Consider the following 26,333-nt stretch of genomic DNA (forward strand, 5'->3'; position numbering starts at 1 on the left):
CTAGCGACCACCTGGCACAGCTGCACATAGGAGGGTTGATGTGAGGGTGATGAGGAGTGAGCGGAGGAGGGGAGAGTAAAGCATAGCATAGCCTGGTATAGGTTAGTATGGTATAGCAAGGGGGTGAGAAAGTGAAGTGAGGGGAAGGAGGAGTGATGTGATAGTAAGGAGGAGGGAAATGAGGAGGGGATAGGGTAAAGAATAGGATAGCCATGTGTAGTATAATATAACAAGGAGGTTGAAAAGCGAAGTGGAGGGAGGAGGAGTGATATGAGGGTGAGGAGGGTGGAAAGGAGACGGGGAAGGCCACCATCTCCGCTGTTTCCTCAATCTTCGCACCACTAGTTCGTAGGTGCCAATTTTTAAATAAAAAAGACGGGAAAAACGAAGAAAATAAACCATCAAACTACAAAGCTTGAGGCACTGTTATTCACCACTTTTAAGACGATGTCAGAGCTGTGTGAACTGCGCATCACAAGCGAAGAAAATTACCGTTTTATGCGCCGTCCTGAAATAATCCACCGAGAGGCGAGTGGGACTCCGGTAAAACCTTTGTAAACGTTCTAACTTTACGTAGGCCGCGAATTCAAATAGGAACATTGTCAACTTTATATTTCTAACGGACACCGTTTTCAGAACTGAGCCATTCATTTTTGGTACAGACATAAATTAAGAAATATCGTGCTTAACTTGTTTCCATAACCATACAATTTTCGCCAGTTTTTGTTTCTAAAACAATACCTTCATTTCACAATATTGCAAGGGTTACATTTTTTTTTCGAAACTGATCTTCGTAATTTCAAACATTCTTTACATGAACTGTCCATAGGTTTTCTTTTATGTAATCTTTTTTTCAGTGCTGTGATTTTCACAAGTTCTATTATCTGCGAAAAGGAGTAGCCGGCGCTATATTAAAGCGCGAACATTTCGTAAACAACATATAATTAAAAAAATAACACTACTTCCTATCATCACCAGAATTTAACTTTTATCTCGAATGCACAAAAAGTTATTCAAGTTTTTTTAAGGGGCAGCCTCATAAAAGCATTTCTGCATTTTACATGTTGTTTTATAGGCGGCATCGAAGTTGACTGGGGGCTGAGGCTTCTTTATTAGGAATCCTGAATATAACGCCATTAGCGTGAATACAAGTAACGATATACAATTCGGAATATGTTAATTCGTTAATATGGTAAGTGGCAGGCATATCGCGAGAGTTCGCAAGGTGTAATAGAAACAGCATAAAATGAAGTATAAAATGTGTGCCTTCAAGCTGAGAGTATACATACCGCCATGAATGTTTCAAATGAGAGTTTCAAGTAGTGTAACGATGTAGGCAAGAAACAGGCGAGAAATAGAGCAAAAGTACTCGCCTGCAGGCAATTGAAGATGGTGAATAAATAAGCTCCGACCCTGTGCAAGTCCTTATCTCCGAGCATGAGGAAGCCGAAAAGCCACGTGACCCCTAGTATGGGCAACAGGATGAATGTCCCTCTCACCCAATTCCTTTAAAGAAAAAGAAGGACAACATGAAACAACTCTGTCTTACACGAAGCGAACGTGCAAAACAAAAGAAACTGTGGCACTCACTTCACTTTTTCAGCCGTCGACTTTTCAACCACAAGACGCACATGAGACATCTTCCATAAGACGAGACAAAGTGCGCCCACGTTGAGCTGCAGAGGTGAAGCGCGAATCAAGTTTCAAGTTTATTAATACAAGTTCATGATACAAAAATTGGTTACAGATGCTATACAGAAGGGGGTCCCAAAGTCGAAACGACTGCAGTTGATATGAATCGGCAGCGAAGCTGAATTGCAACACGATTGTCGATCCCTCTCGTTCAGCATAAAAACAGGACTCTGGCGTAACACACAAAGCCAAGCCGAAATGCAAACGGTGGAAATACAACGATATCCCTTCGATGGCTGACTGCTTTAGCCTTTCTTTTTTCTGTTATAGATTTCATCTTTTAAGCATGTCACTGTCGTCACATATGCTATGTAAAAGTGATATTAGGTCCTGTCGTTCAACTTCTTTTCCTTGTGTATACCTTTTGATCATTGCAGATGCTTTTTCTTGGCTTAATTGTGTTATAACTGTAATATTCTTTTCATTACAAAGTGTTTTTAGAAAGCTTTTTAGAACCCTTTCCTCTCTTCACAAAATCGCTGTAAGCTTTTCTCACTGCCTTCGAGTGCCCACATTTATATATTATTGCTTATTTCCTTCACAGTTACATTTTGTTCCGTGCTCATGTGCTGCTGGACTCTGTAGGGGGCCAGAGCTTTGTGAAGCTGCACTTTTTGTGGCTTTCTTTTTCCTTCACCCCCATATTTCTCGTGGAGAAATAAAAGTTTCTTTTATTTATTTACTTATTTTATTTATTTATTTATTTATTTATTTATTTATTTATTTATTTATTTATTGATGTCACAGGGTTTCTGGCACACAGTATCCATATATTTGCAGTGAAATCAGCAGAATGTTGATACGCTTACCAGTATAACTGCGGCAACAGGTCCAATGAAGCTGTACCGGACGCCTTTCTCTTCGGGAATCCAGCAGCTGCAAGTGCAAGAAACGAGGGCAGCTAAGACGGCGACTTGCACCAAAGGAAAGAGGAATTCGGGTTGTGCCAGGAAAACTTACAATCTGTCGTCGGCCCTCCTGTTAGCATACAAGTCGTATCGACATCCAAGGGTTATACTTGCAATTATGAGGGGAATTCCTGAATGTGAAAGAACAATTACAAGAAAAGTTCAATTGAAAAACTGAACATGTTTTCCGCAAAAAAAATAGCAGCACAAAGAACAAAGCAACTTAGTTTTCTTCTGGCAGGAACGAAGAGAAAAGCACAAAGAGGCAAGACGGAACTTTCAAGAGTGTATCTTAAAGGGGCCCTGCAACACCTTTCTTAGTTATATTGGAATAGTCTCATTATTGACGTATGACTCTTCACGAGTCATATGCCGCAAAAATTTTTCGAATCCGTCAAGTCTAAGTGGTGTTACCAAATTATAGAGATCACGTTCCGCAGCTTTCTCCCTCAACTCAACGCAGCGAGCGCGCGGAAAGCTGCACGCGGCGTGAAGGGAGGGAGGGAGGGCGGAGGTGCGAGGAGGCGACGTCAGCGCCGGCGGCATTTTTTTTCATTTTTTTCTCTCTGGCGTCTCGGCGCAACCACGTGGTCTGTGGCGCCACTTCCGGTCGGCTCGCGCGGTCGTCGTCGAGCGGCGGAGCCCATGGCACCGTGTATCGCGCGTGCTTGAAAACTGCGAGTCGGTTTGGTAATGTTGGGTGTGCACCTCGAACTGCCGTAGTGTTTTCATCGCTCTGCCAAACATGGACGCAAACTTGCGTGCGCGTTTGGAACGAATGACAGCTGAGATGGGTTTCGACCCACACTCCGATACACCGCCTCTTCGCACTGCTCGCGCTTGAATCGTATTCAACACGGCAAAGCTGCGTGCACCCTTCTCCCAGTGGCGGTACTTCGATGCTGTTTGCTCTTCGAATGCGGGCGCACAGCGAGTGCGGGCTGACAACAAAGAACTACAGACTAGAAGAAAGGATCGTGGGGCATCGGGCCGGCGCGGACCCATCCCCCAGCTGTCTGCAGCTACCGTGAAAATGCGAGTCTGCTTGGTTGCTGTGTCGCGGTTTTTGGGAACCTGAGACTACGGGGAGGATACGCCGAGGTACGGCTCGATGACTTACTGAACAGACAGCGAACGGGACTCTCGCCATACAGCGAACACAGGTATCCTAAGCTAGCCGGCGCCAGCATTGTTATCGGAGAAATGCTGCACCGCTTCCTCGGTCGGTCGTGAGAACGTGCCGACGATGCAGTTTCCAGCTGACGAGGCAACACTCGAACGGCTGCCACTCTCAACGGCAACCGGCGATGGTCAAAAGCACAGAAATATTCACGTTTTCGGCAGTGCGCATGGCGAAGAAAACGGAACCACGCAACTACGAGCAGACGAGCTGTCGGTGAGACCGGAAGTGCTAATATTAATGTTTGTTCGGTGTTTTTAACGCGATAACAGAATATAAACATACATATTATCTACTTATTGAACTCAAAATTAACAACTAAGGTAATAATGAGGGTGTTATCGTGATTAAAACATCAGCCAATGGTGGAACTGCCGACAATCGCGTCATATATTGCGGACTAATACATCATTTGTCGAGAGAAGAGGGAGCGATTTTCAGCTGACTTTGAGAATTTATTGTAAATTCCAGGCCGCTCGCTTCGCTATAATATTTGGCTCGCGTGTTCTCGGGAGCCTCGACTACCGATTGGCAGCGCTTTTTGACCCTGCTCAAAAAGTGTTGCAGGGCCCCTTTAAGATATACATACAGTCGTGTATATATAAATTCATATTGAATGTTGATATTTTGTGGCTTATGCTCTAGACGTATACATGGTTTTCAATTTGTTAGAATTTTATGATTGCTGTAAAGCACCACGCGAGAAGGTATAGCGCGACACTAAACGTTTCTATCGCATTCATACCTTAATCTTTGGAGGAAAAATGCCCCTTTTTAATAGAGCTGAACGTGTACAAGAATCTGTGCCAGCATAGAATTGGTACATAAACGAAGATTTTTAACAAATGAACCGCCACTCTTCCTTGGGTGGTTATCTGCTTGCAGACATTGAATATAATAAAATATGAAAATTAGAAACAGTCCTTATCCAGGAGTTAGTCATTTAGCTACTGCCACGTACGCTTTCTACACGATGTAGACGGTTGCATCCGTCCTGTCACTGCGGTCTGTGAACACAACGTAAGCGAGTGAAATGCGCTCGACATTCTGGTGCGTTAGCTTGGGTTAGATTAAGCCAGGCTATGTAGTGCCTTTATAAAGTGATGACACTCCTCCATGGCTGAGGTCTTTCGGACGGCCTATTCTAATATGGGGCTCTTTGAACGTAGGGAAAGTGAGGGAACTTCAATAACTATTGTATTATTTTAACGATTTTGCCTTTGTCAAGATTAAGCTACCCCACGAAACAGCATTTTACGCCATATTTTAGAAAACAACGTGGCGTTCTGTTTTGTTCGCTGACATTCGTTGAACCAACTACTTCGAAAGCATTTAATTAAATACAGCGTTCGCTTCTCGGGCAATCCGCAAGCTTTATTCAACGGAGCTCACCGTATCCGGCGAAGTAGTACCTCTCGTAGTAGGTGCGCTTCTGGTTGAACACTTTCCAGAGGAGCACGATGATGTGGCAGCCTTCCAGCGCCATCCAACCGAAGGCGGCCAGGAAGAAGAAGTGAAGCAGGAAGGCCACGATAGTACAGGAAACAGGCACCTAATCGAAGGTGTGTGCAAATAATAATGATTGCCCTGGCTACCCTTGCTGGCGCTATTGTGGCTATTGTTAAGGTGCCGCGAAATGGCTATTACGAAACGTGAAAAATGTGACTAAGGAAGGCACAGGAGAAAGAGGAAAGGCAAGAATGTCGACCAATCTAGAGTGATTGGTACACTACCCTACACTGGGGAGAAGTAATGGGAAGGGGGGGGGGAGGGTGTTTGAAAGGTGTATACAGAATAACATAGAAAGAGAGGGTGAGTACAAAACACACAAAGTTGCAGTCGTCACAGTCACGACATCACTATTGGTCTATAATTGCCTGTGCAAGTCTCTTGTCATCGAGAATTTTAACAGTGGCTTCGTCGCATTTGAGGTGAGTGCGCTCATGCCATCATCAGCCAACAGGCAACCAAACCAAACTATGGTAACGTATTTTCAGTAGCTTTTCAAGGCAACGCGGTGGTTTGAGAATATAGCGTGCACGATTGCTCTGATAGGAAACAGCGGTACCGATACGTCGATCTGGGTTAGCTCTCTTTTTCAAATGGGCAGGTGAGCATGCAGGTACAGCGGAACTAAACTGTTCTTTTAATGCAAAATCTTAACAAATTGTTCTATTCAATGATCTGATTGATTGATTCGCGTAATTCTAAGTACGCAGTAGTTTTTGAATTTTGCAGCAATAAAAATGCGTCCACCGATATATATTTATAATAATCTCGCGACCTTGTGATCAGCAGCATAATAACCGCTTAGCCTTATGAAATTCAGCTATGAATAGTTGTAGCACATAGGAGCAGTTGAGGTTGCTTACCTCGATCCTTGGTATAGGTGGCTCCGGCGGCTTCTATAAAGAACAAACAAAATATGGCTCATGGGCAGTGCTCTTCTAAAAAATATAGAAAAAGAGAAAGTAGGAGCTAACCCAGTCATTTGGAACTCTTTGCATTCCAGCCAGGAGAATAATCTCGGCGATCAAGAGCGACAGACAGAGGTTTCGATGAATGGTGTTCCTAATGCCCCTCAACTGTCTGAAACGTAAAAAATGACAACCTTTTAATGCATGCACTAGACACATGACGTTCACCACAACGTTGTACTGCAGTGGCTACCTGCTCACTGCGGTACACTCTTAATCAGGTTCTCCTTAAAGTGCTGCATATAGCCAGGAAACCGGAAGTCTTTTGTCTAGTTTCCTGGATATAGCCAGCATTTAGCCAGGGACCTGATTGAGAGTGTGTGCAAGGCAATGTTCGTGCTGACCCTGCCGCAAGAGCAGTACATGACACTGCATCAGAGACAATTGATAGTACTTTTGTCGAGAAAACATGCGGCGACTCTGGTGCCTGCGTTTTCTTGGAATCTGCAACGACCTTTGTGGTGTGCAGCATGCAACCAATACGGGTGGCTCCAGAAACTAGACCCATCTGTAGCTTTTATATACCTCGAGGATTAAGCAGGCAAGACGAAATATGCATCCATCGGATCAGACTCAGCGTTGCCTACACAAACAAGTTCAGGCACAGTCGGACTCAAGTATTGCATGTGCTCAACATGTAATACTAGGGAAGAAATAAAAAACGCGTCCCATGTGTCTGTTACCGTTTCCACTCAGAGACGACAGACTTTGAAAACAGCACTGCATTTTCAACGTGGCTCGAGCTTGGAGTTGCGATAATTCCTCGGGCCGTGGCAAAGAACCGTCACTGCGATGCGCAACATGAGAGCGCTGCTTGTATTCTTAAGGAAAACACACCTGAGCGAAAGAGTACAAACTGCTCCTTTGTGTGACCTGAATTAATCCTTCTAGCCTGAACTCTCTGTCATGTACTTGCCCAAACGGCTCGTGAGAAAAGTTTCACAGGTGAAAATAATATCGCGCACGTTTTCCTGCTTCTGAATTTCTACGCTTTCTGTCCGTCTTTTCAAGAGTACATCTTTTTTATTGAAATAGCCTGGATTTATGGAGTCGACCTCCACTCAAAGCTGGTTGAAAGAACCGCGATAAGCCGTTTAATACGAGCTTACCACGTGGTGCAAGCACACATACCCGCAATTCCGACGCTCGCGATTCCTGTATGTGTCTTCTGACGACTCACGAACAAACTCAAATGAGTAAAACGGGGCTGGCGAAATGCCGTAGAAGAAAGGGGCAATATAGTATAAGGCGGCGTAAGCGTTGAAGTTTCTTCAATAGTTGTACAAATGCGACATTACTAACTACAATGTTAGATCCATACTAGCGCTGCAGGTGTCTCTATTCATGGGGACTCTATGTACCTATGATTTCGTAGTAGTCTAATACCAGTGTAACACGTGCACGTTTGGTCGCGAACAGGGCCGACCCTGATTAGGCTCGATTCGTATCAGGTGCTGCTACGTGGTCACATTTAACTTCGATCAGGCCTAATTGGGATCAAGACGATCGCGATCTGTGCATCGTGATGTGGCTGACGTCTGAGCCAAACTCGTTACGGATCATTTTGTACCCTGTAGTGGCTGCCACTGTTGATCGGGATCAAGAAATCCGATCTGGAGCGGCTCTGTTCGCGATCGAAAATGCCCATGTGACGCCGGTATAAGGCCTTGTACTCAGTCTCTTTATAAATTATCCAAAAGCTACAAAAAAGAAAAGCAACCTGCTGCTATTCGACACAGTTTCGCCAATAATCATTCAGGACACACAAAACACGAGCTACAGCTGGTGTGGCATACTTTACCTGTACACGGAGAATATGACGATGCAAGTGACCAGGCATACGATGGAGATGCCACATCCAATCTTCGTGATCCACTCGAGTCTGATGATGTCATCCACGTCGACGATATTTTTGCCACTCATGATCACGGCGAATACAGTCAGGTGATTGCATGAACACTCGAGTTCGTTCTCTGTTATCCTCACAAGTGTGCAGCCTTCAGTACTCCACTCACTGCTGCCGTTAGCACTGCGAGTCGTGAAGAAAAAGAAACATGCATAATAAAGCTTACGTGTTTTCATTGGTACCTATAAAGTCATGGTTTAAGGCTGTGCATGCATTCTTCCCAGCGTTATCTTCCGAAGGGACGAAGGCTCTATTCTTCCCCACTTGGTATCAGAGTATGCGAAAACGTGGGAACCACCTGGCTGCGAAGCGAAGGACTACGAAGGTTTTCTGAGCCAGCCAAGCAGCACGCACTGAAAGGAACATATCCGAAAGTGATCCGCTCAGATTACGGCCCCAGCTAAAGCTAAGATACAGGAACTCAGCTAACTTGTTTAAGCGGTGCTTTGTCAAGCATTGTATTGAGTCTGCTTAAAAGAACGCGTTTGTGGCATTTCGTGGAGGCGCTGGTTCGCTCACTCTGAAGATTGCTCGGGTTTTACGCGCCAAAACCACGATATGATTACGAGGCACGCCGTATTGGATGGCTCAAGAAATTTGGACCGCTTGGTGTTCCTTAACGCGCATTTAAATCAAATTACACAATCCTCTGGAATTTTCTCCTTCATCGAAAATGCGACCGCCGCGGCCGGTATGGAACCCGTGTCGTTCTGGTCAGCGGTCGAGCACCGTAACCACTGTACCCCCGAGGTGACTTGTGTCCTGGAACTCCGCAGTCATATGCTACCATTTCTCTCCATAATAGCCGACATATAGTATGGCAAGCGGCACAGGGCTATGTTTAGCCCAGTGAAATGGGCTAACCAGAGAACTGCTCACGCCTACACAGCCCGCTGTTTAATTAGCGTATCTTGGACTGCATACGCTTCTCTGCTGACAGTGATGAAAAATCGTTGAACATGGAATGTGGCTGGAGCTAATGTTTCGACAGGTGGACTTGTTTTCCTCACGCCAGCAACCTGATGAAGACAGGTGTCCCTGTTCGAATGTTACCTCCAGCCACGTTCCCTATTGATCAACATTTCGTCACTTCAAAGCTCCATCTTCCCCTGAAATTATAGCTCGTTTGGATTTATGCTAAAAGAGGACACAGTGCAAGATTGTCAATACACGTGGATATAGTAAGGCACATGCATCTCATAATTTTCAGGATTGATTTAAAGGTAAGAGTTAGTGTGATAAACCTAAATAAGGAGTGTAAATTAAAGGTCGTACTCGTACTCGACCACCGATCTCCACTAGGAGGAGCTGGATGGCGCATCGAGCACGCGGGCGTGAAGCCACTGGAAGCCGCCGTTTTTGTCCCGGAAGAGAGCTTTTCTCTTCATTTTTTAAAGAAATACCTGCCTGTAGCTCAGTAAACTGTACGAATCGAGCCGAAAAGTCGTCAGTGAAGAGATTTCGCGCGTAAGTACCTCAAAGTTGCATTACTTTTTACGCATTTTGTACGTTGCAGCACTCCGCCGTATTCGGACGGTGTCGGCACGGCGTCCGTCATCTTTCGTGTAGCGTTCGTCGGCGTTTAAAGTGAGGCGTAATCGCAGAGTTTGAAAAAATAAAAAAGAAAAACGATCATAACAACAGCTGCCACCCGAGAATATTTGAATTGCGCGAATGAGACGGAGAGAAGATGCCAGCTTCCGGGACAAAGAGGGGACTTTCCGGTGGCTTCACAAGCGCCCGCCTCGCAGAGCGGGGATGCGCCGTCCAGACTTTTTAATGGAGGTCAGTGTACTCGACTATGCGAGAACATGCCAACATACGATTCAATATGTAGAAATACTCTCGAACTACGTCGAAATAATAATGTAAGGCGCGCCTATCCTTAGTACACCGTTGTTGTTAGCGATTTCAATGCAAAAATGAAAGAGTAAGCAAGAAACTAGAGAAGTGTGCAGACAAAGAATTGTGCAAGGAAACAAACTAATGACAGAATGTATGAACACACTCGTAACCAGACTTTTGTCATCAATATCGCACTTTTCAACCACACCTAACTCACTCGCTTGAAATGGTACAGAATTACGCAGCGAGCTTCATGTGATCTCTTACCGCGCTAGCAGTGTCACGTCAATGAAACGCACCCTTTCCTTGCAGTCACTTGAATCATGTCACGAAGCATTCCGTCTCATGCTTTTAAGAGCGGACCTGTTTAAGCTCGGACAAAGTCCGTCGACCATGTACAAAAATTATCATCCTCACAAACCAGCACGCACTCTCTTCATCCTCTTCTTCATCTTCTTCTTCGCTCCGATAACCCGTGCGCCGAGTTGTACGGCGTGGGATGCAATAACTATGATGGGCGAGAGAACGAGCACAGAGAGAGAGAAAGAGAGAAAAAAGAGAAATATAGAGAAAGGAAGGGAAGAAAGACAGAAATAGATAGGACGACACAGAAATAGACAGAGAGAGAAAGAGAGAAACAGAAACAAAGAAAGAGGGTGAATTAAATAGAGAGAGAGAAGAAAGGAAAGATAGAGAAAAAATATAGAAAAGACGAGAAAGAGAAAGCGAAGGCCAGTAGAGCTTTCGCCTTAAAAGAGATAGAAAGAGAGAAAGACAAAGACAGAGAAGAAAGACAAAGAAAAAAAAATGGACTGCCATCCCGCCCTGCGAACGTGAATGTCCAGCGAAGCTGTATCATACACCACACGTGCTGATTGGGGGCAGGGGGGGGGGGGCGTGTATGTTTTATTATTACTTTAGAGTATTGGCAGTGATAATCGCTTTGTTGTCACTGTAATGGAGTGTGAGTGGTTCCGCAACCACTTTCAGCAAGACGAATTTGTTCCTTTCGTCGAGCATTGTATTCACGCTGTTCTTCTGGTGTCTAATTTCCGCAGTCTACCCGTGGCAGTCTTAGAATGAACTGAATGATTCGCTAGACGGGTCCCCCTTTTATATATGAAAGCGATAAAAGCACGCGAGCAGACGGAAGGGCCGCTTGACGTCATTCGAAGCCCTCGTGTGAAGTGCAAAGCTGCTGCAACCTTATCTTTACCGGGAACGCGTGGGAGGCTGTTCCCATCGTTCAAAGGCGCGTTATCATTGATTATGCGGTTTTTATGCTTGTTTTGTGGCTTTCTTTATTGAAAACAATATTGAGCTCCATGCTGTATGCCTGATTGCAAAGATGTGCCGTTTGCCTCCACTTCTTAAAGGGCCCCTAAACCACCCAGAGGTCGAAAGTTAGTTGTGACTTTGTAGTTGTGCACGAGTCTACAGCGAAAGCTAGCGGAGTTAGTCGCGTTCACTCGTTTCGCTCTTCCCTTCGCTACGCTGCGTTTGTCGGCTCGTCTGTCCACCTCTCGTGTTGTAGCGCCCCGCTCAAACACGAATAAGTCAGTGGGACAGTTGTTAGTTCGCGCTCGTCCTGTGTATACCTGTGCATTCTTTTCGAGCGTCCTTAGTTGTGCTGAGCAGCGCAGCGCGCTGCAAGTGTCGAGCTGTTGCCGTTGTTAGTTCGTGGTCATCCTGTGTGTGTTCTTTTCGTGAGTCCTTGGCGCTTGGTGGGCGCGCTGCAAGTATCGAGCTGGTTGGTGTTCTTCTTGTGACTTTGTAATTTGTTGCTATCGCATTCATTGCTTCGCCTTTGCGGCGAAACTGTGACTTCTTTTCATGAAGTATTCAATCGTCCAGTTCTGAAAGCTCAGTTCATTACGACCCCATCTTATTGCTTAGCTCGTTTGGACCATCGCCATAAGGTAGACGTCACTAGCTGTCGCATTAACACTTCCTTTTATTCCTTTGTCCCACGCACGTCCAAAGACTGTAACCACTTTCCCTCCGACATCATTTCCATATCAGATCATGACGTGTTTTGTTCCATTTTACACAATTATTTACTTGACGCGCAAGGTGTATATTGTATAATTTTTTAAAATTTTGTTTGCTGTGTATTACTCATCGTACCACCATTTCAATTCAATTGTACCAGCCTTGACATCGTTTCTTCAGAAGTATTGTAGTTATTAATTTGATGCTATTTTGTTCGCTTTTGCTTGCCATTTTATGTAGGCCACTCCGCTCTGTAAAGCTTTGCGCGATTGAGGGCAAAATAAACGAAATGAAACAAAACTTACTTGATCCGTATGAAAGAGCATTTGGGCGTCAGCTCTTTGAGCGCGTTGTTGTACTTGAAAGAAAGTGTCACGTTCCCGTTTATTTTTGAGGTGCGTTCACCATTCGACAATATTGAAGCGGTGACAAAAGATGTTGCCAGGATGGGATACTTGGCTGGCCTGCGTAGACAAAGTGTGGACATGTTTATTGGGAAAAAAAAAACTGCTGAGCGTGCCCGGTCCAAGAAGTAATTAACGCCTATATCGCGAGAAGCCGTAGCCGCTTGTTCGTTGTACCATTGCTCTAAAGTAGCACCTATAGGCTCCAGGAAATAAAGAAGAATGTACAAGCACCAGTGCTTTTCCATTTTTAAAAACACAGTGATGAACCGAAAGCGGTCACAAATCCCCTGCTCTTCGAAGGGGCACATCTCGTTTTTTTTTTATTAGCTGAAAGTTCGGGATAAAATATTTTGCTAGACAATGTTCTTTAGAAGGCGATATCTAACGCAAAAGATGTAAATTTCAGCACTTTTAAGTAATCACATTAACATGTATGTTTCAAAGCGCTTTAAAAGTAATAGCATTTATTTGTGTCGTTGGGCCAGGTTATCTCTCGCTTTAAGGGACACTAAAGAGATATACGATTTTTTCTAATATTAGTAAATTACTCTTCCACGATACCAAAAACACCACGCTTCCTTCGAGAAGACGCTTGCTGAGCGATAAAATGCACAAAAAGAAAATGTGGGTGGCGACGCCCCCTTGAAGTTGCCGCACCAGTCACCGTGACGTCATAGATTTTGACGGCGTGTACCAAGATATACGCAGTTCCCAATCGGTAAAAATGAAGTACATTGTCTTCTGATGTAACCAGAGACTTAACATACCAAGTTTCAGAAAACTTTGTTGAGCCAATGTGGACAAAATACGAAAAAGCACTTTGAACTCTGTGAAACCGCCATTGGTGATATCGGCGGCAAATTAAAAAGCTAAACTTTTCACACTGATTTTCTCATCTATTAAAAAAACCTACGGTGGTGAAATTAAGACACTAGAGCTTTTTCAGAGGACAATTTATCAGTCTAAATTAATTTGCTGTTCCACTTTAGTGTCCCTTAACGTGGCGAAAGTTTAAGTGAAACTATTATACCGATTCGCTCTCCATTGTTAATTGTACTGCTTCTAAAACGAATGAAAAATAAAAAGAAAGAAACCTCGCGGAAACTTTTTGCGCGGATTGCGCGCGATTTAACACAACTTTTGCGTCAGTGAAGAGCGCGTTGACAAAAGAAAAGGAAATTTGCTCACTGCATCGTTGCTAGTAAACAAAGGAAGATACGCATCAGCGGCGACAGGGAAACAACGAACAGCACTGAAGCAACAAACTGAAAGCATAAGAAAACCCCATGTCGTTACCTGTCACATGACATGAAACAGGTAAGTACACTCGACACAACATTTTGCCACCGCACGATCAGCCGGAAATGAAATGTAAGTGCGGTAGTTTTAAACATGAGAGCAGCAGGTTGGCTTATGAATTGTAAGTACAACGCACTTCCCTTCCTGCAACAAACGATCGAATTATATGCTTTACGTGTCTATGCGCCATGTATATTGAGCATAGTCATCTGCATATCCTGCTCGGGTGCGAGCATTTCTGTTATATTTGTACTTGCCTCTGAACAAATAATATTCCCAACAAGGGAGGGCTCCAAGCTGCGTTGTGTATGGTTTCGGTGCCCATATCGCAGCAGGACACAGGTTATGTTATGTTGCAGGAAGCGAGCGAAATATTGTGACGGTGACGCAGGACGTAAGTGAGAGTGGGCTATTATCGCTCGCGTTGTTGTCGAAATCAACAATATAGCTTTTACAGCAGAGCTGTTACGGTCGAGGTTTGACGTGTGTCGTAGATATAAAATTATGATCATCATGAAATGGCACGCGCTGAATCCCCGCCCAAGCACTCTGTACACATGGTTAACAAGAGCTGAAACGTCCGGCCCCTAATCGGTGTTTGCCGCCCGTGTGTTCCCTCGTTAATTTTTATTGAATCAGTGGGGTGAGTAGTGGGATTTGCGCAATTTCTGTGCCACATACGCCCTATAGGAGCTTTACAGCAGGGCTGTTGTGGTAGAGGAGTGAAAAAGATAGAAGGCGAGAGAACGACTACAGAGAGAGAGAGAGAGAGAGAAATACATATAAAGAAAGAGAAAGAAAATGAAGAAAGAGAGGAAAAGATGGAAAGACAGAGAAACAATTAGCCATAGAGAGAAAGAGATAGAAAATATAAACTAAAAAAGATAAAAAAGAGAGCAAGCATAGCCATGTATAGTATAGTATAGTACAGGCCCGTAGCCAGGGTGGGGGCCCGGCCCCCCCCCCCCCGAAAATTTGGTGAAGTATATGTTTTTACCAAAAATAAATAATAAAAATAGGCGTTTTTATAAAAAAGTTAAGATTTTCAGCAAGTGCCCCCCCCCCCCCCCCCCGAAAAAAATTCCTGGCTACGGGCCTGGTATAGTATAGTATAGTATAGTATAGTATAGTATAGTATAGTATAGTATAGTATAGTATAGTATAGCAAGGGATGGGAAAGAGTGAGGTGACAGGGTAAAAGGCTAGCCAAGCCAGGACCAGCTAGATGCCCACCACCTATGGTGTGATCCAGCCCTTCGCGCCTGAGTGCAAGCTGCGCTTCTATTTCCTTTTTTTTTTTCTCGCCTCCGCGACACCGCGAAACGCAACATGCTTTTGAGGCTTTAAAGTGAATGTAATCAGGAAGAAGTCGTTCATTGCAGCCTTATAGTATAGGCTTTGGACAAACTGCAAAAAGATGAAATATTAAATTGTACAATTAAGCAGGTTTTGCTGCACTGCGGTTTCATTCATGAGAGCGCATATAGCGGGACGAAGCAACGAAGCAACGTAATGCAACGATCGGAAAATTTGTGAGAACCGATAAATATAAATAGGTTTCTATACTTACGCCTGCGACGAACTTGTTTGAACTATATCCTTCACGAGGGTGTTTTCAGAGAATATGATGGCTGCATTTTTCGGTCCTCCTGACAGAAAGCGAGGAGGTAACTTGACAGTTGCACCAGTGTCCAAATTGAGTACGGTTGTGTCGTTGAGGCTTTCCTGAGTCACCGGCCTCACCATCATAGCTGGAATGAATGAATGAATAAAATATTTACTGCGGAAATTGTATCGTCTACTGCAGTTATTGCTAGAGAATATCGGGCAGCTCCCTGTTCAGGGACTCCGTTGGATTGACTGCAACCCGCACCCCGCTTCACGATGCTGCGCTGATCCTGGAGAGCTGGGCCGGACAAAGCCTCCTCTCCACCCTCCCAAGTCGTCTGCTTATTTTGCGCGACAGAGCCTAACCATGTGAAACAGGTCAGCACGGCTGCCACAGAATTTACACACAGCGCGAAATTGTTCTGGGTTTGTTTTGGCCAGCATGGCCGGCCTGCCGTACGACATTGCTTAGAGCCTGCGCATACAGATCTCCTCCGCTTTAGTATCACAGGGTATTTTATGCATTCACCTAAGACGACTCGAAGGCTAAAGCCATCTTCTTTTTCTTATCGGTCGATGAATTGATCCTGCCCACCACATACGGAAAGCTTACCGCACCTTTTTGCGCGCCAGTGGCCTATTGAATAGGCTTTAGTACTCCCGCTCTACAGCTTCCTTTTGTTTATATCCTTTTTTTTATCGCGCGCCTGCTCTTCTCTCCGCTGTCCTTTTCATCTTTCTTTCCCTTTCCCCCTCCCCTTAGTGTAGGGTAGCAAACCGGATGCTACAATTCTGGTTAACCTCCCTGCCTTTCTCTCGTGTTATTATCTCTCTCTCTCTTACCGCACCTAACGTGGCTTTGCACTGCCTTTAAGATCGGAGGCGTTGCAAGCTTTCTGCATTTCACCTGGTTTTGTACTGCCTCCATGATTGGTCCACCTTTGATCAAGGGACGTTGTCATGCAATGACATCATGGAGTGACGTCATAGCGACGTCGTTCCAACCAAAGTACCACTAACAGCTCCGCTGTCACATTCTGTGAGTTTCACCCCCCAAAGCCGCAGTTGGATCACCCCCCAAAGCCGCAGTTGCGATGGTGGAATCCGTCACATGATGACGTCACAAATTTTGGCGATCTGTGACGTCATCACGTGATCATTATTTTTTGCATCACTCGTGATAGCGCCGACGCCGCGGGACCGGGTCAATTTTCGCGTTTTATGAGGCATCTAATGCTTTCGCCTTAGTAAGTAGGTGCTTGTGAAAGCCATCTCTAACCAGATGCGGCGTAGTAACGATGCGTCACAGCGACATAGATGCGATGGAACTTGCAACTACAGAAAACGGTGGCCGAGAACAGGGAGAAGAGTGTACAAGACACTCGAGATGTTCCATGATGTCTCTGTCTTGATAACGCCAAAAGACTTTTCTAAGTACTTTGTTCAGTATTGGACGTAAAAATTTTCCACATGCATATTATATTCTTCAAGGAGCAGCAACGATACGCACGATCTCAAGAAGTTCTAAACTTTGGTGCGTTGGCTAGGGTTCATTATGACGTTGCGTGATTAACATATACTGGCTCAGGTGAGTGGAAAGTACAGCCTCTTGACCTGCGCACTCGTACTCGTGCGCGTGTGCATCTCAGTTTCACTGCCGTTATATAGAACATCCGATTGTAAGTAGACGCATTTTATATGTCCACGGCTGCTTATAGCTCGGCGTCTAATTATGTAATGAAATGCCGAGCCACAACATGCACGGCGAAAGTAGCTTTCTTTTTGTTCTGCCCTTTAACGGGCTGTGCTGCGCGAATAACAGCAACCCACACATTTGTCAAGATTACAATGAAATGCCGCTAAATTTGTTAGTTATGGCTTCTGAAGACGACAGCACTTTCGCCAATGCACTAAAAATACGTGCACTACTTGCAACAATATATGGGGCGCATTTTTGTGCAAACAAGAACACATGGCTTTAGGTTTAAATCATCGTTCACTTTAGTTACCTTAATGGAAGTTACAAGACTGCTGTTATCGGCACGACAGGAGTGGGAAGTGATCCACAAATCAATGCCTCCGGTGAAGCATGTGAAGCGTTTGCATACACCCTTAGAAACAATGAAGGAAGCGATAACTCACTTATGTTCTCTTTTCCGAACCTCGTTTCTGTTAAGATTGGATACTGGTGGATGATCATCCTGATGAAAATGTCTTCGACTCTGTGGGCCAAACCGGCTGCCGTGTCAAGTCTCTCCCTCTGAAATGGAAACACAAAACAAGTTTACGCGCGAGTGTAGCGTGAAGGGCACGGGTGGAGAACCTAGAAAAATGAAGGTTTTGCTCACCTCTGGTATCATACTCCAGATATGTGGCTTTTGCATGGTTGCGCTGGCGAGGTCGACAACTGTTTCGGCCAGCTGTCGCGTCTGATTGGCCCGTTCGCTTTCGAATGTGTTACTGAGGAGCATGTCAATTTGTTCCATGACACTTGCAAGAGCCGAAGATACGCTTCTGACGTAGCCATCCTCCTGGACGTGGCCAGTGAATCTTCGGAGGGCATCAGTTACTTCTTCTAAGTTCTTGCTTTCCTGTTCGAATAAGAGAAATACAAGTAGTACGGCTGATCAGGCAAATTGCTGTATAATACAGCAGAGTGAATAAGACATTGCATCATATCTCGCGCGGCATATACTACAACGGCGAGCATATTTAGCTTGAAATTGATGGCTCGACAGCTGCTGGCAGGTTCGCAGGAACTGTGATATTCTCCGCGAAAGCCTCAACCATTCAGTTTAAATCATCTCACCGGATGACGTCGACAGCCACGGAGCTTGCTGCACTTCGCATAATGCGACGAAAACAACCACTAAAATGGCGCGCATTTGCACATTCTAAGTCAGCCTCGCAATGTCTATTATCCGCTTTATGTGGTGAGCCACAAGACTAACTAGCGCGGGAAATAAGAAAATTGTATAATTGAGTGACATAAAAAGGCCATGACGTAACATTTCAGTGGCTTCCAGGCCACCGCCGCATCGTTGGAAACCAACACGCGGATAAGGCTAGCTGCGAAGAATGCTCACGCAAATAGCCTGCAAGAACCCACTCCGCGTTCAACAACTGACGTTGCGACAAAGATTCGTACGCTAACGCGTAATGTCGAATGATGTATGTGGGGTAAGCCTCTTTTCTTTCATGCCCAACTTCACCATCTGGACTCGTCATTTCGACTCCAATTTCCATATGGACATCCTCGAACCCAGGGGCAGGATTCACAAAACTGTTCGTTCGTAGATCCCATTTGCTCTTTGTCGTTCGCCACAACGCTTCGCTAATGATATGTTCAGCATAATGATTGGCTGAAGGTATCTCTTACGAACAGTTCTATGGAAGAAACAACCGTAGTGAAAAAGGAGCCAGGACGACACAGGAACACAAGCCTGGCGTCCTTCTGTCATCCTTGTTCCTTTTGCGCCACGGCTTTTTTCCCCAAAAGTCAGGAACTAATTAGCCCAACAAAACGTTTTGCGAAGAACAATTCTAGCGTAAGATATTTCCGTGAATAGTGCCCTCGTTGTTTGTATTATGTGGCTTTGAGAGTCGCATGGAAATTACTGGTAATGCTGCCTCTGATATTTTTTGTACTTTCGCTTACGGTGCGGCTGTGTCCGGCTTGGCGCAACGTCACGGGCACTACCTTGAAAGGGATCTGCGACGCGATGAGCACGAAGTGTAGTTGCAACGAAGACTGACAGCTTCGTGCAGGATGTGTTCTCGCCGCTCAGTTAACGTTCAAGCGAACGCCAGCGCGAATGTCAAATCGCTCGCTGCTGCTCCCGCTCTGGAGGGCCGGTGTTTGGGCAGCTAGCAGTGCATCCCTCAAGTGCTGCTTCGCAGGGTGGCAACGCGGAACGTATACAGGGTGTTTCGAGGAACGTCTACGAAAACACTAAAAAATAACGGAAATGCAATAATTGCTCGCTGCCTTCATAAATACTTTTTATGTGACCTCAGACTTCTTAACATATCTAGAGAAATCAATTACGGTAGTAATTAAAGAAATTAAAATAATAAACTTTTTAATTAGTGGAGACAGGCGGTCGGGTGAAATGGGAGATTTGGAGCCCATCCTACGGGGAGCCCTTTGTCGCTTTGAGGTTTCCAAAAAGCGGCTGCTGGCAATAGACCGATCTCACCGCGAGTTTCACTACGCCACCGCTGCCGCAGTGCATGCCGGTACTTGTAGTACTCGGACGTTCAGCTGCCTACAGCTGGTGCATTGGCGAGCTGCATTAACGAGCTTTAGCGGCCTTATTTGGAGGAATTGCGATGGTTGGGTTGACGTGCTGTGTACTGGAATGCTACAACAGGAGCCTGAAGCAAAATGACTCGGATTTTGCGTGTTCTCAAAGGGTTTCAAGCTCCGACAGGAATGTGTGCGACAGTCAACGAAGTCGGACAGAGAGGCAACTACCGCGCACTTTCTTGTTCAACGTGTTTGTGAACTCCCTGTGCATGATGCATCGTGGTTTAGCAGTGCCCTATTGCGTCATAACAACCTTGCTGCGCGAACGATGGACCGATCAGCGACAGCAAAAGTTCATATAACGCGAGCTGGATCCCCTTGCCGGGCCGATCGCCGCCAGCGGCGACAGGTTGGATACAACGTCCTTTCCGGGCTCAACAGATATCGCTTTAATATATAGGAAGACCTAAACCGACCTCTCACCAAATGCGATGACGACTGTCAAGCGTCTAGCATGAACGAGACCTGTGATACAAGCCAAGATTATAACTGCATGCTGTGTACAGCTCGCGCCGTGGAGCGCACGGCGAAAACTCGGCCGTGCCGGTATCGCAGCCAACTCCGCCGCCGGGATTTCAGTCTTCCTTTCAATATGCGATATTATTGTGAACGCATCGTAAAGCGGGCAACAGCGGTAGCAAAGCTGGACTTCTTTATGAGCGTAGGCTATTAAACGTACACTGCCGTTTCGAAGCGGTAGGCCTAGCGACGATACCGGCGCCGAGCCACCGGCTGAGGCCGCCGCCGCCAGCCGGAGCGAGCTACTGCTTATCCGCCGCATTGCGTGTGCCGCCAAAATCTCTTACTGACTCATCCATCCCTTGTACAGCAGGAAATATTATGCCATTCACGAGATTTTCGTGATGTTAACCTTTGCCAAACGGCATGAGCGGCCAGTCACTGTTCAGCGGACGCGCCTCTAACCTGCTTCACGGCGACCGTTTTATCTTAATTCACGTTTAATTTATTACTGTGATCGAAGTCCTGCGTTGACAACACAGTCTACATGGAAAGTGTCGCTTCGACAAAAAAAAAAAAAGCGCAATAAGCTTCTTTTTTTGGTCCCCTTCGGCTTTTTTTTTTTTTTTTTTTTTCTCCTGTTGTCGTATAGCGGAGAGCTCTGCGCAGTTTGGGCAAGTTATTTTCCGGATACTGTAGGTCGCTTGCGTGCTTGCGTTCACTGGAGAAGATAGTTGCTCTCATGACGACGGGAACGTGATTTCTCTTTTTTTATTACTAATATTTATTCAGCAAAACGAGGCAAGCTCATCAACCCGACGAGACCACCTCGTCACACGTAAGCACTATCAACTGTTCTTTTTTCTTTTAGCGCTAGGATGCAGTTAACCTGAAATAAAATAACATACGTTGGAGGTGCGGACACAGTTTTCCACCGCGTTCAATCGTCTTGCGTGTCGAGGATTGGTGCAAAACGCCAATATACCTGAAACACGCAGCAAGCAGCCGCACCAGCAGCGCTCCGAGAACTACAACTAAGATGGCGACAGTGCCACTGTCGGAAACTCGCGCATGCGCAGATGGTCTGGTGGGATCGGTCTATTTTCGCAGAGTGATGAGATCTGACCAATTTCGCCTGCGAAACCGAAACCGAAACGTGGAAGAGCGTAACGGCCATACTCCATCGAGACACCCAGAATGAGCGAGCGCAGTTATATGAACATTTTCTCAACTTCGCTTCATGGCCGGATGTGTGGGCTGTGTGCGATTATAGCCCGTATGGCACACGCGCATTAACGAATTCAAGAGAACTACCACTGCTGCAATTGTTGTTGTGAACGGCCAGTGACGTCATTCCGCTCATCTGATAGTTGCGCTAATCTGCGCTTCGGATTCGCTTTTACCGGTAAATTTGGTGGAATTTGATTTCTCTGGACTAATTACCAGAAGCGATTTTTTTCTTATTTCAAAGCGGCAAACGCCTCTTCGCAGGACTGACTTGAATTCTCCCATATGAACCAACCGTCTGTTTTCACTAATTAAAAAGTTAATTGGTGTAAGTTTCTTTCATTACTGCCGCAAGTGATGTCTCCAGTCATCTTTAGATGGCTGCCGCTACAGAAAAAGTAATTATGAAGGCAGAAAGCAAATATTCAATTTCCCTAACTTTTGAGGATTTTTGGACACATTTCTTGAAACACCCTGTATGTAGGCTTTGCGACCTGAACGCGCTACCGAGGGAAGCCGCTTGTTATCACAATCACCACTGTACATGCGGCTTCTCGTGGCCATCAAGTCTCCCTCTCTCTCTACATATAGGTCTGGCCCCGCTGCGGCACACATACTTAGTTAGCAAGCTCATGCTATTATGCAGTTCATATTGCGCCTAAATTCGCTATTATTAGTGTGCATAACAGTTTATCGTGTTGCTATCGCATTGAATTTTTAGCGCATCCGGCGAAGGTGCCTTTCTTTCCCCATAAGTTCGGATCTTCAATTTTGTCACTGTTTCTAACAACATATTCTTCGACAGTATCAAGGTAAGCTGAAACTCGTAGGGCTCTGCATATAAGAATGCAGAACCGTACGAGTCTTCCAGTACCTCCATTTTTCTCTGCAAAATTTATCTCGACCCTAAAGTAATCAATTCATGGTGCTTCTTACGAGATATGTTTACCGACAGCTCAGTCGTCGCTGCCGTGTTGCAAATTTTGCGGTGCTTTAACATGATGATGATCGCAGCAGAAATCAGAAAAAAAAAAGGCGCCCCTTTTTAAGGTCCCAACGACGATTGTACCCCGTGTATTTCACAGTTGACATGTTCTAAAATGCCGCCCGACATTTGACACCGAAAGTATTACAGCTTCCTACACACAGTGGTGAGTATCTGTTACATACTTTGACAGCTTGTTCCAACACCGCGACCGCTGGTGACTTGCAGTAGGATGTGTCCTCGCCCTTCGACCAGTGACCACCGTATTCGCACGTCCTGATTATCACTGTAAGCACAACAAAACACATATAGAAAATACATAGCAAGACCCAGAAATCAGAACGTGTAATTCACAAAAGCGTGCTTATTTATGAGAACATTTGATGTCTAAACTTTCAGGAAATGAAGCTTTGCCATACGCTCACTTTGTATGCTGTATAAAGGCCGACAAACGTCATCACAACTAGCGAAGAGGAAGCATTGCTACAATTTAGCCCTTTTTTTTTCTTTTTTAACGTATGACTGCATTACAGCCAATTGTGGCAAGAAATTCGTTGTGAAGTATACTTCACTCATGGATTGAAACGCGAAAGTTTAGGGCTAAGTAAAGCACGTACTTTCGTTTCCAGTGCCTATAGTTCGCGTCAAATGGGCGTAATTTAAAGACTCTAACAATTTACATCATAAGCCAACATTACCTTTAAAGGAGAACCTTTAAGAGGCAGATTTGCAGCGACATGACGCGTTTATCGCGAGTATTTGCTCATAGCAGCCGTTATATATATAAAAAAAAAACGATGTCGCGTTTCAATCCGTGAGTACTGTACAAGCTGTATACAAGAAGCTTCGGGCGAGAAGAAAACACGCATTCCAAAAAAGTGTTCATGAATGAAAATATGCTTTTCAATGTCTTACAGAAACAAATATTACTAATTTATGTCGCCTTCGGCTGGGCGGCGCTGCGCGGTGGCTTCGAATCAAACACACAGATTCAGCCAACACCATAACTATAGTATGTACTACATTTTGATCTTATCGTGAAAAACACATAGTCGGTGAATACGATGTTACATATCGCTGTCGAACAACATACTTGCGAGAAAAAAGACAATACTTAGAAGTCAATTCGCTCCAGAAGTCGGAAACGTTACGTATTTACTCGAATCTAAGCCGATGTTTTTTTCGAAAAAACGATGTGGGAAATTGGAGGAGGGGGGGGGGGGTCGGCTTGGATTCGAGTACAATGATTAAGTTTTTTTTTTTTTTTTTGTGGCCTTGCGAATTTCGGGGGTCGGCTTAGAATTGGGGCCGGCCTAGATTCGAGTAAATACGGTATTATACTGATGACGGCTGCGAAAAACAACGTTCATCCATTTACCTAGTCCTCGTAGGCACATTAGTAACGAAGAAACGTTTTTTTCTTACGCTCCAGTGCCTTCTTGAGCTACAGCTACAGATACCGACAACTGACGGCTTCGTGCAAGACGTCTGGTGGACAGCCAACACCATTACGCTGCATGTAATGATATAAATCTGGTAACCATATAGGACGTGCCATTAAAGTGTCTGTAATGACGAGGGCGAAATGGTCACGGAATGAACATATATTTGACACAGTAGAAGCACTCACATTATGCATATTGTGTTTTATAAACGCTCTTTGTTCAAGTGCACGTGAACTTATGCAGACTTATATGTAGTTAAGGCTGTGTAGCAAGGCACTTCTTCATTATGAAGAGCAGAATCAGAATCTATATCTCGAGAAAGTTGAAGCATATTCAAGCTTGTTGAGAATGCTGACGAGACATCAGGGGAATAGCCAGAAATTTTTTTCGGGGGGGGGGGGGGGGTTCAACCATACTTTAGGTATGTTCGTGCGTGCTTTTGTATGTGTGCGTGTATATATACGGAAGCAAAATTAAAAATTTTCGGGGGGAGGGGAGTTTCGACCCCACTAACCCCCCCCCCCCCCCCCCTTGGCTACGCCCCTGCGAGACATGCATAAACGTCACTTTCATGTAGCATCCTCGCAGCCAATTCTAGTATATTTCACCGTTCTTGTTTAAATTGTACCGTTGTCGTCTAAAGGAGTCGATGTGTGTTTATCCGCGTTGATATTTATATCCTCATCGCTACATCGCTGTCGTCTCTTCTACGCAACGGCAAGCACCTGCCTTTTAGCACTTGCACCTGCCTGTCACTTTGACTGTCAACGATTGCTCAGCGCTTTAGTTCTCACCAATAGTCATGATATACTGACTATCTCAATCCGATATTTCTTTGGAGCCTTCGGAAACCGGCATTTCTTTTCGCTAGACATTTTGGAGCGATTTTATTAAGATATTCTAAAATGCTGATAGACGATGTTGAAGCTTTGATAAAATTAGTGTGGCGCAGTGTTTCTAGCCGATTAGGGCTCTGAGGTGACATATCGCTCGAAACCCCATGATACTTATGCCGTGACTAACACGTTACCTCCAGTTTTGTTTCCACCACACGGTTTAGTCGCCTTGCCTCCAACCTTTGTCGATGGCCACCCATCCATTCTTTGGCATTCAGTTGGAGTGACAATTGTGGTGCTTATAGTAGTTGTTGTAGGGGTTATATAAGTATTACGTAGCACTACTGTGGTAGCAGTGGCAGTAATCGTAGCGGTGGTTGCGGGGTTGTCGACTGGAAAGGAAGAACAGATGATTAGTAATCTGTAATATACAATGGTCTACAAGGAAATATAGCTACGGCAAGCTTTAATTTGTCTCTGTCGCAAGTGTATAGATGCGACCTATATTTAGGTATGAAAATAAAAGAAAAAAAATGAAAGTTGTTAAGGTGAACCGAACATTTGGCGAGACGACGCGAGACGTAACGAGACTTTGTGACACCTGGTGACAACTAGCGAGACTTTACAAGACCTGTTTGGCATAAAAATGAGATTATGTGTATGAATGTTTTCATGGTAACGCGAATCGGCTGCGTCCCTTCATCTTGTGGTTTTTCAGGACATGTCATGGATGGTTCTTTTTTTCATTACTTCGCAAGGGCACATACACGAATCAACAAACCAGTCATCAAAAATTACACGTCCTTTCAATAAAAGGCGCCTCTTCGCTTTTCAAGGGAAGAACGTCAGAGAGGTACTCACACACACAAAGGGAATGAAACTTCGTGGAACAGTCTATTCCGAATAGTATGAACGTAGTTTCATTGCTCACGAGGGCTGCGCATGACTTGATGGCCCTGGGGGAGCGGGAAATGTGAGTGAGAAGGCAGGAAAGGGTAATTAGTAAAGTCCAGGAGCGAATAACACCGACAACAAAGGTATTCAAAATTACAGATTGCAGGTTATAATAGTCAAGCAAGCTTATAAGAAAGCGCAGGAGAAAGGGGGGAACGGTGAAGAGAAGGGTTACGGGAAACACCGAAAAGCATCAGTGTGAGAAGAGTTGAGCAATTAGGTTCTGTTCAGCAATATTTGTAGAAGTTCATATAGAACATTGTATACGGAATTAGTATGTGCGCCATGATTTAGAAGGGTGTAGTTAAGATCAATCGTGCATACCTTTCCGGAGAACTAAGCCAGTACGCCGTGCCTTGACTGCCTTGGTAGCTTCCCAACAGGCTTTCGTAAGTCCCTACGACGAAGTTATCTGGTAGAAGGCTCATTCCCAGTGCTTTGCAGGCTTTGACGCTTTCTTCGAAGGTCAACTTGGCGTGGTTTACACAGGTTGGAGGCCGGTTCGTTTGAAGCCTGCTCACGTTTTCTGTTTGCGCAAGGTTGAATGAATGTGAAAAAAAATTTAGGCTCACCACCAACGTCTACGAAGTTTTGCGGGTATGACACACTCATTGAAAATTCAGCAGGGGTACTTGCCGCAATTAAAGCCATGCGGTTCCGGTAACTTTGTCTGTCTACCTGGAAGCAGAAGACAACGGTAAAATATTTTTTTTTTTTTTGCATTTGGCTCGTAAATAATTGGGATCAATAAAAAAATTTCACTGCTGTACTTCGCTTTTTCATAACATGTTCGAATGTAGCATG

General features: G+C 45.0%; 1 protein-coding gene across 1 annotated transcript; it reads right to left on the reverse strand.

Moving 5' to 3' along the window:
- On the reverse strand, positions 1-26,050 carry LOC119387634 (adhesion G protein-coupled receptor L3-like). The gene is made up of 17 exons (XM_049414209.1): positions 25,854-26,050; positions 25,437-25,531; positions 24,770-24,967; positions 22,480-22,580; positions 17,663-17,905; positions 17,457-17,574; positions 15,277-15,457; positions 12,306-12,464; positions 8,059-8,286; positions 6,264-6,369; positions 6,153-6,185; positions 5,173-5,332; positions 2,653-2,731; positions 2,502-2,568; positions 1,591-1,676; positions 1,370-1,506; positions 1-20 (listed from the first exon to the last, which is right to left on the reverse strand). Exons 1-17 carry the CDS (start codon positions 25,955-25,957, stop codon positions 1-3), a joined length of 2,115 nt encoding a protein of 704 aa, XP_049270166.1. The 5' UTR covers positions 25,958-26,050.
- Positions 26,051-26,333: the final 283 nt, after the last annotated feature.

Source organism: Rhipicephalus sanguineus, chromosome 3 (genome assembly GCF_013339695.2).
Source record: "Rhipicephalus sanguineus isolate Rsan-2018 chromosome 3, BIME_Rsan_1.4, whole genome shotgun sequence".
NCBI lineage: Eukaryota > Metazoa > Arthropoda > Arachnida > Ixodida > Ixodidae > Rhipicephalus > Rhipicephalus sanguineus.